We start from the raw sequence: 12,837 nt of genomic DNA, 5'->3' as shown, positions 1-12,837 counted from the left end.
TGTCACCCAGGCTGGAGTGCAGTGGCATGATCTCAGCTCGCTGCAATCTCTGCCTCCAGGGTTCAAACGATTCTTCTGTCTCAGCCTCCTGAGTAGTTGGGATTACAGGTACCTGCCACCACACCTGGCTAATTTTTAAATTTTTAATTTATTTTTCATTTTTAGTAGAGACTGAGTTTTGCCATGTTGGCCAGGCTGGTCTTGAACTCGTGACCTCAAGTGATCTTCCCTCAGCCTCCCAAAGTGCTGGGATTACAGGGGTGAGCCTGTAAGAAATGGGATTTCTTGAGCACAGAGGAAAGACCACGTGAGGACATTGCCAAAGGGCAGCCATCTGCAAGCCAAGGAGAGTGGCCTCAGAAGAAACCAGGCCTGCCAAAACCTTGACCTTGGCCCTCAGCCTCCAGAACTGTGAGAAAACACATTTCAGCTTAAGCCACCCAGTCCCTGCTTTTTATGGCAGCCCTAGCACACGAACACCCTTTCCATCCAAGTGCCTCTGAGGTCAGAGATCTGTTCAAAGTGCCTGAGAGCCAGAGCCCCTGGAAGCGGCCCTTGGCCAATGATGAGCAGGAGGACGGGGTGACGGTGGGACTGGACTAACTCAGAGGCGTGTTCTCCACTGTCCCCGAGTTCCCCAGCTAGACAGAGCTTCACTTGCCCACCAGGCTGACTTTCTTCCCTTCCCTTCCCTTCCTCACTTCCCCACTCCCCTGTGGGTTTCCTCAGATCACTTCCAAGATAAAGTCGTGCACTGGAATTCTTGCCCTAAGGTCTGCTTCTGTGGGAAGCAAACCAAGCAGACATGATATTATCACACTTAGCCCTCCCATGGCTCCATCAAGGAAGCAGGCCCGTCCCCTTTGGGAGATGAGGAAGTAGAGACTCAGAGAGGGAAAGACACTCATCCAAGAGCCAGGACTCGATCCCCAGGCCACCTCCGGGCTTGGACTCCATCTGTCCATCACGTGGCCTTTCTGATGCGCTAGGAACACCTTGGACCTAAGAAGGATGGGGCGAAGGCCGAGGCCGAGAGCTCCAGGGCCTGGGAGCAGAGCCAACTTACAAGAATGACTTGCGCACCTTCCACCTGCCCTGGACCCGGATGGACGAGTCGGAGATGCTGAGACTCAGGCCCTGGCCGGGGACAGGCCTCAGCGCAGAGTGAAGCAGCTCACAGCTGTGGATGTTCAGGCTGAAAGGAGAGGCACGGAAGGAGGTGTCAGCCCTGGGCCTGGACCCAGCCTCACCAGGGACCAGCCTCACCAGGGACCTTGCGCCTCCCCTCTCCACAGAGGGGACTAGACCGGCAGGATCTGCTCCAGGTGAGCACCTGCTGTGCCCCAGGCATCGACCATATGACCATGCTAAGCACGTTACTTTCTTCATGCCATATGGGCAACACCGAAGGGGTCAGCACTGTTCTTGTTCCCCTTCCACAAAGGGGGAAATAGAACCTCAAGGAAGGGATGCAATTGCTCACGGTTTTGCAGTCAGCCTCAGAACCCATGAATCTAATGACCCCCGGTGGCATCCTGAGGAGGTCCGTAGACATATCCCTTTGGGTTTGCAGTCCTGCCAACCCTCCTCCCTCTTAATACATCCAGGTAGGGGGGAAACAGATTCAGGGAAGATGGTGGCAGCCTTAAGATAAGACCCAAAAAGAGTCAGCAAGGTTGCTGACAGTGGGAAAAGAATGGTCAAGTTCTATTTTATTTGCCTGGCACATAGTAGGTGCCCAATAGATGTTTGCTGATGGACTGAATAAAAGAAGGCAGGAATGAAGGAAATGCCCAATAGCAGTGAGCCGGGAGGGGTACAATATGCTACGGGCCTGATTGTTGTTTCTTCACTGCCCATACCTCAAAAAGCAGTTCACGCTGTTTTAAAGCATCAGCTGCTCAAGTCTAGTAATCTTTTGAAGATTTGGCTCAAATGCCACCTTCTCCTGGAAGCCTTCCCTGACTCCCCCAAGTACAAACTTCAGCTCTAACCGTCGGGCTACTAGATTTAAAGTGTAAGGTCTATCTTCTCTTCCAAACTATATCTAGTGGCCAGATTGGATCTTGGATGAGCACTCTGAAGGAGGAAGTAGATCAACTCCATTTTACAGATAAGGAAATCCAGGCTCAGGTCACACAGCCAGTAGGTCTTCCTAAATATTTGCTGCTTGACTGAGTGGAGGAGCTCAATTCCTCCCCAGAATTTCCTTCTGAACTCTTCAGGGAACTATCTCACTGTCTGCCCCAGAGAGGTCCCCCTGCAGCCCAATCCTGAGGCTCTCTCTTCCTCACTCTCCAAGTCCCCCTCACTCTCCAAGACAGCTCCAGCCACTTCAGAGCCCCAGCAGAACGGGGAGCCCCACCTGTGGAACTCATAGCGCCCATGGCCGATGTGGGGGATCCTCAAGTCCCCGGGGAAGTCAGGCAGCGTGATCCTGAGCAGCTCACTCTGCAGAACCAATAGCCCCTCCTGGGCCGCTGTGGATAGGAAATAGCTGGGAGTCAGCTTGATCTGCCTGCCTCCTCCCCTGCTCTAAACCCTACGGTGGCTCCCACCTGTCCTCAAGAGAGGAGCTAACATCCTTATTAGCATTAAGTACAATGACAGGATATGAGCCCCTCTGCGTGCCAGGTAGCATGAGGGACATTCAGAGGCGTCCCTGCATTTCTGTGGCATTGCTAGGTTCATGCCCATTTTACTGATGGGGAAATGGAATGCCTTTGCCAACAACTCCCCAAGGGCAAAATGCTGTGCAATTGGACGGATGGTCCTCCTTCTTGTCCTCCATGACATCTGGCCTGTGTAGAATAAACTGGAAGGATTTGGGGGCTAGAGAAAGGGGGCATCTTTCTAGCTGGATGACTTTGACAAAGTCCCCATACAACCTTCACTTTGTTCATCTGTCAAATAGCAATGACAACAATACATTTGCTGGGCGTGGTGGCTCACGCCTGTAATCCCAGCACTTTGGGAGGCCGAGGCGGGCAGATCACCTGAGGTCAGGAGTTCGAGACCAGCCTGGCCATAAGGTGAAACTCCATCTTTACTAAAAAATACAAAAATTAGCCGGGCATGGTGGCAGGCGCCTGTAGTCTCAGCTACTCAGGAAGCTGAGGCAGGAGAATTGCTTGAACCTGGGAGGCAGAGATTGCAGTGAGCCGAGATCGTACTACTGCACTCTAGCCTGGGCGACAGAGTGAGACTCCGTCTCAAACAAAACAAAACAAAACTAAACTAAACTAAACTAAACTAAACTTTCCTCATTGGCATGGCATCGAAACTGCAAAGCAAGAAGGGGGCTGTGAGGATAACAAGCACTCCTAGGTTGGTGCCTGACACACAGCAGGCACTCAGTAAATGCCCAGAACAGCAAACAGGGTTTATATCATTAAAAATATGGAAAGGGGTCGGGCGCAGTGGCTCATGCCTGTAATCCCAGCACTTTGGGAGGCTGAGGCGGGTGGATCATCGAGACCATCCTGGCCAACATGGTAAAACCCTGTCTCTATTAAAAATACAAAAATTAGCTGGCCGTGGTGGCATGTGCCTGTAATCCCAGCTACTCGGGAGGCTGAGGCAGGAGAATCACTTGAACCAGGGAGTCGGAGGTTGCAGTGAGCCAAGATTGTGCCATTGCACTCCAGCCTGGCAACAGAGTGAGACTCCGTTTCAAAAAAAAAAAAAAAAATGGAAAGGACCAAAATGCCCAACCTCAGAGGACTGGTTACATAAACATGGTGTGTGTACACAGTGCAAAGGAACAAAAGAGAAACTTTCCTGATTTACGGTTTCAATGCAAGTAGCAGTTACCAGGTCCCACTGTTCTGAGATCTGAGGGGCCCAGGTTTCTGTCCCCAAGGCAGGCATGGGTACACAGATGACCAGCAGCCTCCTCTTTCACCTCTTTCCAATTTGCTCTTCTCCCTCTAGCAAATGCACATGTTGGGGTCCTTCCGCCTGGAACACTACCCCTTGTCCCTGGGTAATTCCCACTGTCTTTTCCATTTTACTACATCCTGGAATCCTTCCCTGATTTCCCTCTTCCTGTCTCGAGCCAGTCTGGGCTCCCAACAACCCTACCTAAGGGAATGTTGTTATCTCATTTAATAGGTAAGGCAATTCAGGCCCTAGGGATGTGAGAAGACATGTGGTCAGTGCCTGTCCATACCCTTGAGTCTTTCCAGTGAGTGACAGTTGACTCCCAGCTGCCAATGTCTGCCTCCCTGAGCCTGTATGTCCCGAGGCTCTTTGTCCTGGAACTGCAGAAAGCAGGCACGTGCAACAGGACAGAAGTGCTGGGGAGGTGACAAACCCCCGGCCCAGAAGCCCTCAATCAATCACTGTGGTGTATAAATATCCTAGTTCCCTTGCCACCTGGATAGTCGGGAGGCTTTGTTTCAACATTTAAAAAAAAATTCCTGCTTTTGCTCATTCTTTGTTTTATTTTTATTTATTTTTTTGGGACAGTCTCCCTCTGTTGCCCAGGCTGCAATGCAGCAGCATGATCTCGGCTCACTGCAACCCCTGCCTCCCGGGTTCAAGCGATTCTCCTGCCTCAGCCTCCCAAGTAGCTGGGATTACAGGTGCCTGCCACCAAGACTGGCTAATTTTTGTATTTTTAGTAGAGGCGAGGTTTCACCATGTTGGCCAGGCTTGCCTCGAACTCCTGGCCTCAAGCTGTCCACCCACCTCGGCCTCCCAAAGTGCTGGGATTACAGGCACGAGCCACTGCGCCTGGCCTGCCCATTCTTTAAAATTGAGGAATAATATACATAAAGTACCTAACGGGCACAAATTTTAAAGGTATTGCTAAATAATTTTTAATATTTATACAGCCATGTGATCACCACCTGGATCAAGATATGGCACCTTCCAGCACCCTGGCAGACCTCCCTCATGCCCTTCAGGGCCTCTGCCTGCCTCTAGAGGTGACCACAATTCTGACTTCCAGTTCAGAGGCATGTGTTTCCAAACTTTATGCAGAATTTTCCCAGCTGAGTGGTTCCCATCATCAGAGGTGGTGGCTGGTTTAATCGCACACTCTCTCCTGGCTGCCCTCCCTTCCTCATCTCCATACCGATTCCCTACAGTGTTCCCTGGAATCATTTCCCAAATCAACTACTTGCACTCAAAGCTGTGTTCTGTTGGCTGGTAGAGGACCTCACTACCACAAATAACATGCCCAGGGCACTCAGCTGGTGGGCGGTAAGGCCAGAATTCTGGGCGGTAAGTGCCCAGAAGGTGGCACTGCCCCAGGGAGAGGGTCCGGTCTGTGTCCCCACTCCCTGTCCCCACTCCCTGTCCCCACTGTACCCAGAAGCAGCCTGGGGCGTGGGTTTGCCAAGTCCAGCCAGCAGATGTGGCTTCTTACCATACTCCAGTCCCTTGTCGGTGATCCTGGCGACCAGGCCGGGGTTGGCACCCAGAGCCTCTGGGGTGGACGTGAGCAGCAATGCCAGCAGTATGGACGGCAGGGCTCTGGCCAAGGCCCCCATCCTAGATTCCCAGTGCAGTGGGCCAGGAGTGTCCCAGCTGTGGATTGGGCCCAGGTCCCTTAAGTAGCCAAGGCCCGATGGCTGGGGGCAGTTCCTGAGGCTGGATGGGCTCCTGGGAGCGGGAAGGGGAGGCACAGGGACTGGAACCTGCTTGCAACATCATTGAAGTTATAAGGTCACACTTAGAAGCCAGTTTTCACTGCCCAGATCAATGGATGAGGAAGCCTGACTCCTATGATCATCCCTGTCCACCCTCCCCACAGAAAGACCCCACATTCATCACCGTTCATCTTGCCTCATCTCAGCCAGTCTCTTAAGAGCTCGGCTAGGAAGGCCTGGTTTTGCAGATGAGGAAACTGAGATTTCAACAAGCCACAGAGCTCCCTCGAGATCTCACACCCAACAGATGGCAAGGTTGAGAGTGAAGCCACATCTGGCACCAACCAAACTCTTTTTTTAAATATACCGGCTCTGTTTATTTAAAAAATAAATGTTTCCCCCAATGGGTAAACAGTGTCTCTCAAACCTTGCTGGTGGTGAAATTTTCTGGAAGGCAATTGGCAAATGTTTAAACAGTTGCATGCCCTGTGACCCAGGAATTCAATTTCAGGGACTTGCCCCTAAGTACATAATTGAGTCGGTGTGCCAGTAAATCACTGCTCTAAGATACCATTGCTATGCTGTGTGAAACAGGACAGGAGAAGTGATACCCAACCTCATGTATCCACCAGAAGGGCATTGGTTAAATGAATTATGACGTGCCCTTTAAAGTGCGGCTGCAGAAATAAAGGTATTTCTTGGCAAGGAAAGGGGTGTCATGAGGCATCCGTTTCCAATGGCACCATAGAGTAAGGTTCTATTTTGGGGGGTTCAAAATAGGCTTCTATGTTCAACAATCTGGAAAATATTTAGCAAGGAGTCACGAGGCGTTGTCTCTGGTTGTGGAGGATAGAATTATAAGTGTTAAAAAAAGTTTTTGCTTGTTGATATGTACAATATTTTTTTCTTTTTTCATTTTTTGAGACAAAGTCTACTCTGTTACTCAAGCAGGAGTCCAGTGGCATGATCATCACTCACTGCAACCTCAACTTCCTGGGCTCAAGTGATCCTCCCACCACAGCCCCCTAAGTAGCTGGGACTACAGGTGTGAGCCTCCATGTCCAGCTAATTTTTTGTATTTTAGTAGGGACGAGGTCTTGCTATGTTGCCCAGGCTGGTGTCGAACTCCTGAGCTCAAGTGAGCCTCCCGCTCGGCCTTCCAAAATACTGGGATTATAGACTTGGGTCACCATGCCCAGCCTCTAAAATTTTTATTTTCTTGGGGGTATTGTCCCGGGCATATATTCGCAGTAAGTAAAGATAGTAAAATTTCACTCTGGAAAACAAAATTTATAGTACAGACTGTGTTTAATTTTTAGAGTTTTGCCCCAGCCCTGCTTACATTTGTGAGTTCTGCTTTGCCCTCACCCCCCAGGAAGCCTTCCCTGACCACTCCCATGCTTCTCTGGATTCTAGAAAGGGTCCCCTCTGAGGTCCCAGAATGCTTTGCGCTTTCCCCACCACAGCATTAACCATTCTGCTTTTTGGTAATTGTGGTCCTTTAAAAATATGCCCACGAATTCTTTGATACTCCTTCCATCAAAAGGTAATGTTTCTGCCCCCTTCCCTTGAAATTGGGCAGGTCTTCATGATAGCCTCAACCAGTCGAATGTGGTGGGATTAACAGGGTGACTCCCAATAGGTCACAAACAGCACTGGCAGGCACTGAGGTTAAGATCAGAATGTCCCACGTTAAGCACAGGGAACCCCACAGTCCAGGCCTCTCTGCTCCTCTGTACTGCGTTGCTCCTGTCACTGGGGCTGAGGTTTGTTGGGGTCCTCTTCCGTCCCTCCCCTCAGTCCCCACACCGCCAGTCTGGTGGCTCCTTGCAGGCAGGGCTGCGTCTTCCATTTCCTGAGATCCTTGCAGCTCCTGGCAGGAATCGGAAAGAAACTGATATTTATTGGGCACCTACTATGTGCAGGCGCTGTGTTGGTTAAGCTGCACGTCTCCTCTCATCCCTGCATCAGCAACCCCAGGTGGATATTTTAGTCTTGTCTTGAGATGAAGAAACTGAGGTTTGGCGGGGTGAAGTGATGTAGGCTGCAGTCATCCAGCAGGAATTTAAGTCCAGGTCTGCAGGATGCCATTCCAAAACGCTGGTCAGGGCAGGCTTCTCTTGGGAGGTAACAAGCTGAGCAGAGGCCTCAGGGTAAGGAGCCAGCCTTTGGGAGGCTTTGGAGCAGGAAAGGGCTCACAGGCGCGTCCCCAGTGTGCCTAGGGGCCTCTGCTTCCTGGACCTCAGCCTGCCCAGGAGGGGAGGAGAGTGGGGGAGGACATTCTGGAGCATAAGGACCTTATGGGGACATAGATGTCACTCTTCCTCTGGCAGCAGTTTAAGGATGTCCCTGGCTGGGAGTCATTTGCAGGGGTGGGAATTTCCCACAGCAGCAACCTTTGGACCTTAGAGCTGCCACATGGCCCAGGCCTGGCCTCCACCCCTGCAGGTGCCCACTCCTGGCTAAGGTCCCTGCTGATGGCCCAGGACCCAGCAGAGGCCTCAGGGAGCAGCATGACCCCACTGCTGGTCAGAACCCCTGGGCCTTTCTCCTACCAGGCTGTCCATCCAATTCCACAAAAGCAACAGCTGCTACCACTCTGGCCACCACTCAGTCTTATTGCAGTGAAATAGGGACTCTTTTAACAAGGATGTTTATTGTGTTCTCGTGCAGGAGAGGGCCCCCAGAAATGGCAGTGCATCAAATGATGGACAGGCGATCATAAAACTGTCCCTCTGACATGATAAGTGGCCACGAATGGCGCCAAGAGGGAAAGGAGTTCCCTAACAGATAGTTGACATCATCTGGAGCCAGCAAACCACAATTCCCTGATAAGGTCTTAAGCATGAGCAGAAGGGCAAATGGTGGAGTCTGACTTGTATATGACTTTCTTCTTGCGGCTACGGACCAGTAAGGGAAAATCGCCCCAAATGAGCATGCGCGCAACCTTAGTAAACACACTGCGCATGCGGCCCCTCCCAAGTGCTGGCAGGCCATTGCGCATTCAGGGATGGTGCGGCAGCCCACCGAAGGGAGGAATCAAGGAGGAGAAGAAACCCCGGAACAAAGCCAGTGTATAAAAGCCTCGAGCCAAAGGTTGAGCCGGGCACTTGATCTCTCAATTGTACTTTGCTTCTTTCAATAAATCTTTGCCTCTGCTTTAAAACTTGCCTCCGTCTCTCAATTGAATTCTTTCCTCTGAGAAGACAAGGGCTGGGAGTGTTGAGGACTCGCCACCGATAACATTCTGACTACAAAAGTGTTACTGAAAAAATTTTGAAAAACCCAGAATTTGGAATCCATAGTGTCTAGAATACTGAGCAGCAAATAGTAGATAATTGCCAAAGGAATAAACAAACCTTACGTTTATCTTTATGGACTCTGGGGCCAGATGGCCTGGATTTGAATCTTGACTCCCCCATGGGGTGACTTTGGGCACTTTGTGACTCAGTTTCCTCATCTCTACTTGGGTTCAGCTAGAGGGTGTCATGGCAGGAGGTCAGATGTCAGGGCACTTTTCCCTGCTGTCCTCTTGATCACAAGTGTGGCAGTTGGCTGTGTCCCTCCTGATAAGCCCTTGTCCATGGCTCCCATTATCTCCCTGGGCTGGGATACCCAGATGCTTTTCTTTGCTGCTTGAGCCTTAGGAAAAACAGTCCCTGGTTGGTTTCCTCAAGCTTGTCCCCCAACTCTAGAAGTAGCCACTTTATTCAAATCCCAAGAACCAATGCAGTTGGATTCTCTTTTCTTGCCTGAACCCTGTTGGACACAATTAGCAACACTGAGCATTTCTTCTGCACTTACTCATCTTTTGTGCAAACGCCTGCCTCTTGCAGAGAGCTTTGAATCCTTTTCCAAAGTCTGTACAGCTTTTTTGTCAAGGCTCTGCTCCTAATGGGCTGGGGGACCTGCAACAAACTCCACCTTTCTCTGTTCCTCACGTTTTCCCCAAATGCAGATGAGGGCTGGGGACTAGCACAACTTTTCAGAAACAAAGACGTGCAGGCAAGTCCCCCAGGGATCTTGTTTAAATGCAAATCTTGATCCATCATGTTCCTCTTGGGGCTGAGCCTCTGCATTTTAACAAGCTCCCTGGTGAGGGTGATGCTGCTGACCACGGATTGTGCTTGGAGCTTCGGGAACAAGGGACTAAATGAGCTCCGAGTTCCCTCCAAGCTCAGCAGTCTGTAACGCCTCACTCTCCTTTTCGATAGTTTTCTATGATGGTGCCCACACTCCTGAGAACACTGACTCTTGAAAGAGAATGATGTTATGAATTCCTGCAGTTCTGAATCTCTGCAGGGTACTTTGGAGTTGGGAGTTTAATATTTATGGCAGCCTCTCCCCAAGCCACATCACCTGCAGATCTGAACGTGTGCCTGTGTGCGCACACGCACAGACACACACACATGAGCCCTGAGACATGCGGGCTTACAAAATAAAAGTAGTAATGTCAGTGACGATACTTTGTGGCTTGAAGGTTGCATGTCTTGAGATACCAGGAGCCCCCATGGAGCAGGGCTGGTCATGTGGATAAACAGCTCCTCACCCCCAGAGAGCCCTTGCTTTTACAGATGGGGAAACTGAGACCTAGAGAGGGAGAACTGGCCCAGGTCACACTGAGCCTATTGCTGAACTGGAGAGGATAAATCCAGAGTTCTGGCCAGCCAGGGGCTCTGATTCTTGGGATCAGGCCCATTCAGGCAGACAGCCCTGGATCATACTTTGAGAATCACTGGCATAAATATTTTGAGTTATGCAGATGTGGGTTGAAATCCCAGATCATTTTTAAAATAAATACTTATTGATCACCAACTATGTGGCAGGCATTGGGAATACTACTGTAGCCAGATATAGTATTTTTTTTTTTTTTTTTGAGACAGAATCTCACTCCATCATCCAGGCTGGATGGAGTGCAGTGGCGTGATCTCAGCTCACTGCAACCTCCGTCTTCTGGGTTCAAATGATACTCGTGCCTCAGCCTCCTGAGTAGCTGGGACTACAGATGTGTGCCACCACTCCTGGCTAATTTTTGTGTTTTTAGTGGAGATAGGGTTTCGCCATGTTGCCCAGGCTGGTCTTGAACTCCTGGGCTCAAGTTATCCGCCTGCCTCAGACTTCCAAACTGCTGGGATTACAGGGCATGAGCCACTGCACCTGGTCAGATACAGTCTTTACAGTATAGTAAGAAGAACTGCATTTATTCAAATTAGAGCAAACTTGGATTACTCATGTCAACCCCTGTACTGCAGATTTGACATGTATTTGATTCTCATAACAACTTAATGAGGCAGGTACTATTATGATGTTCCCTTTATAGATGAGAAACAGAAAACCTGAGAAGTAAGTATACTGCCCAAAGTCACACAGCTGGTAAATAGCAGAGCTGAGATTTAAACCCAAGGTATCTGGGATCACGGTTCATACTCTTCACCACTGTGCCATGACCCTATCAATCATACCTCTGATTCTTCCCAATAACCTCATGCCAAAGAAGAGGGCAAGGTTTTAACTCTCCTTTTCAAAGGAGGAAATAGAAGGCCAGAGAGGTTAAGGAACATTTGCAAAGTCACACAGCTCTTGAGGGGGCCAGATTTATGTTTGAAACCACCGCCAGGTGACTCCAGAGCCCAGGCTCTGAACAGTTAGCTTAGCAGGCCACATGACTTTTCTAGAGACTCATCTGAAAAAGGAGGGCAACTTTGTCTACCTTTAGCGGTTGTTATGAGGATTAAATAGGATAATAAGCCTGAAGAGATAGACCCAGGGCCAGGGCTGCTCATGGCCACTAGCGGGATATGGCAAAGTGATGAAGACAGTGCCTAGTCTTCCTGTGCCCCTCCCCACCTTCTCTCCTTGCACAGGGTACTCCTCCCTCATATTTATTCAATAAGTCAGCATTTCCAAAAGGAACCCCAAGAAGGTTATGCTTATCCCAGAAGGGAAGCTGCTCTGATGGTGAGCTATTAGGCAGTTTGGAGTGAACAATTCTTTTTTTTTTTCTTCAATTGTCTTTTGCCATTTTATTGACATATATTTCATATACATAAAATTCACCCATTTAAAGTGTACAATCCAGAATTTAATTTTAGAACATTTTCAACATCACCCAAAGAAACCCTCAACACACATTTGCAGTAATCTGCAGCAGACAATGCTTAGCCTGAAGGGAGAAGCTGCTCAAATAGTGGTTCTGTAGCCAACTTGGCAGAACCTTTGGAGTGTGTTGGGGAATGCTGCTCAAACTCTAACCCCCAAGCAACTGCCTTTTCTCAGCCATTAGAGAGAAGTTCGCAGGCGCGATGTGTTTCATGCACCAATCTTCAGTCCAAGAAAGATTTAGGTTGATGAAAAGCAATTATGTTTTTTTGCCACTAAAAGTAACGGTCAAGAGTGGATTCAGTGGCTCACACTTGTAATCCCAGCACTTTGGGAGGCCAAGGTGGGTGGATCACTTGAGGTCAGGAGATTGAGACCACTCTGGCCAACATGGAGAAAACCTGTCTACATTAAAAAATATATGCACACAAAAAATTAGCCGAGCGTAGTGGTGTGCGACTGCAATCCCAGATACTTGGGAGGCTGAGGCAGGAGAATGGCTTGAATCTGGGAGGCGGAGGTTGCAGTGAGCCAAGATCACACCACTACATTCCAGCCTGGGTGACAGAGCGAGACTCTGTCTCCAAAAAAAAAAAAAAAAAAAAAAGTAATTGCGGTTTTTGCATTAAAAGTAACGGCAAAAACCACAATTACTTTTGCACCAACCTAATAATTGCATTTTTTTCTATACAGCGTGGAGCAGGGGCTGCCTATATGTTACAGAAAGTAGAGGGCAGGTGTAGAAGGGGGCTAACTCCAAAGAGAATGAGGGTGGGGGATGGCAGGTGTGTGTCCATATTTACCAGCTAGTCTCCCCAGCAGCCAGAGGGCTCTTTTACAAATGTGAATTGGGTTGTAACATTCTTCTGCTCGAAACTCTCCAATGGCTTGCCTTATCTTTTGGAACAAAACCGAGAGCCCTTAACAGTCCTCATGGCCTCTCAGTCTATCCCACACTGTGCTTTCCTTCTCTCTCTTCCTTCCGCCCTTGCTAGCTGCTCTTCTGTTCCTATTCAGGGCCTCCATAGCCCCTGGCTAGTGGAGAAAAAGATGCATCCTCCTGGTGGACAAATTAGAGAAAGACTTTTGTTTCCTCAACCTGGTACAACCTATGTTTTACAGTGTACAACCTATGCCACAG

The 12,837-nt window shown here is 49.5% G+C and overlaps 1 protein-coding gene across 1 annotated transcript in view; it reads right to left on the bottom strand.

Moving 5' to 3' along the window:
* The window catches only part of BPI (bactericidal permeability increasing protein), a 75,120-nt gene that overhangs the window by 26,718 nt on the left and 35,565 nt on the right, over positions 1 to 12,837 (bottom strand). Inside the window, exons 15-17 of the mRNA XM_054467819.2 lie at positions 5,375 to 5,645; positions 2,366 to 2,480; positions 1,067 to 1,195 (exon numbers count right to left, since the gene is read on the bottom strand). Of these exons, the coding sequence (XP_054323794.1) occupies positions 1,067 to 1,195; positions 2,366 to 2,480; positions 5,375 to 5,645 (515 nt within the window). The remainder of the gene's footprint in view (positions 1 to 1,066; positions 1,196 to 2,365; positions 2,481 to 5,374; positions 5,646 to 12,837) is intronic.

Source organism: Pongo pygmaeus, chromosome 21, assembly GCF_028885625.2.
Source record: "Pongo pygmaeus isolate AG05252 chromosome 21, NHGRI_mPonPyg2-v2.0_pri, whole genome shotgun sequence".
Lineage (NCBI taxonomy): Eukaryota > Metazoa > Chordata > Mammalia > Primates > Hominidae > Pongo > Pongo pygmaeus.
Note: the sequence above shows the minus strand (reverse complement) of the source record. Positions and strands in the feature narration are given on the sequence as shown.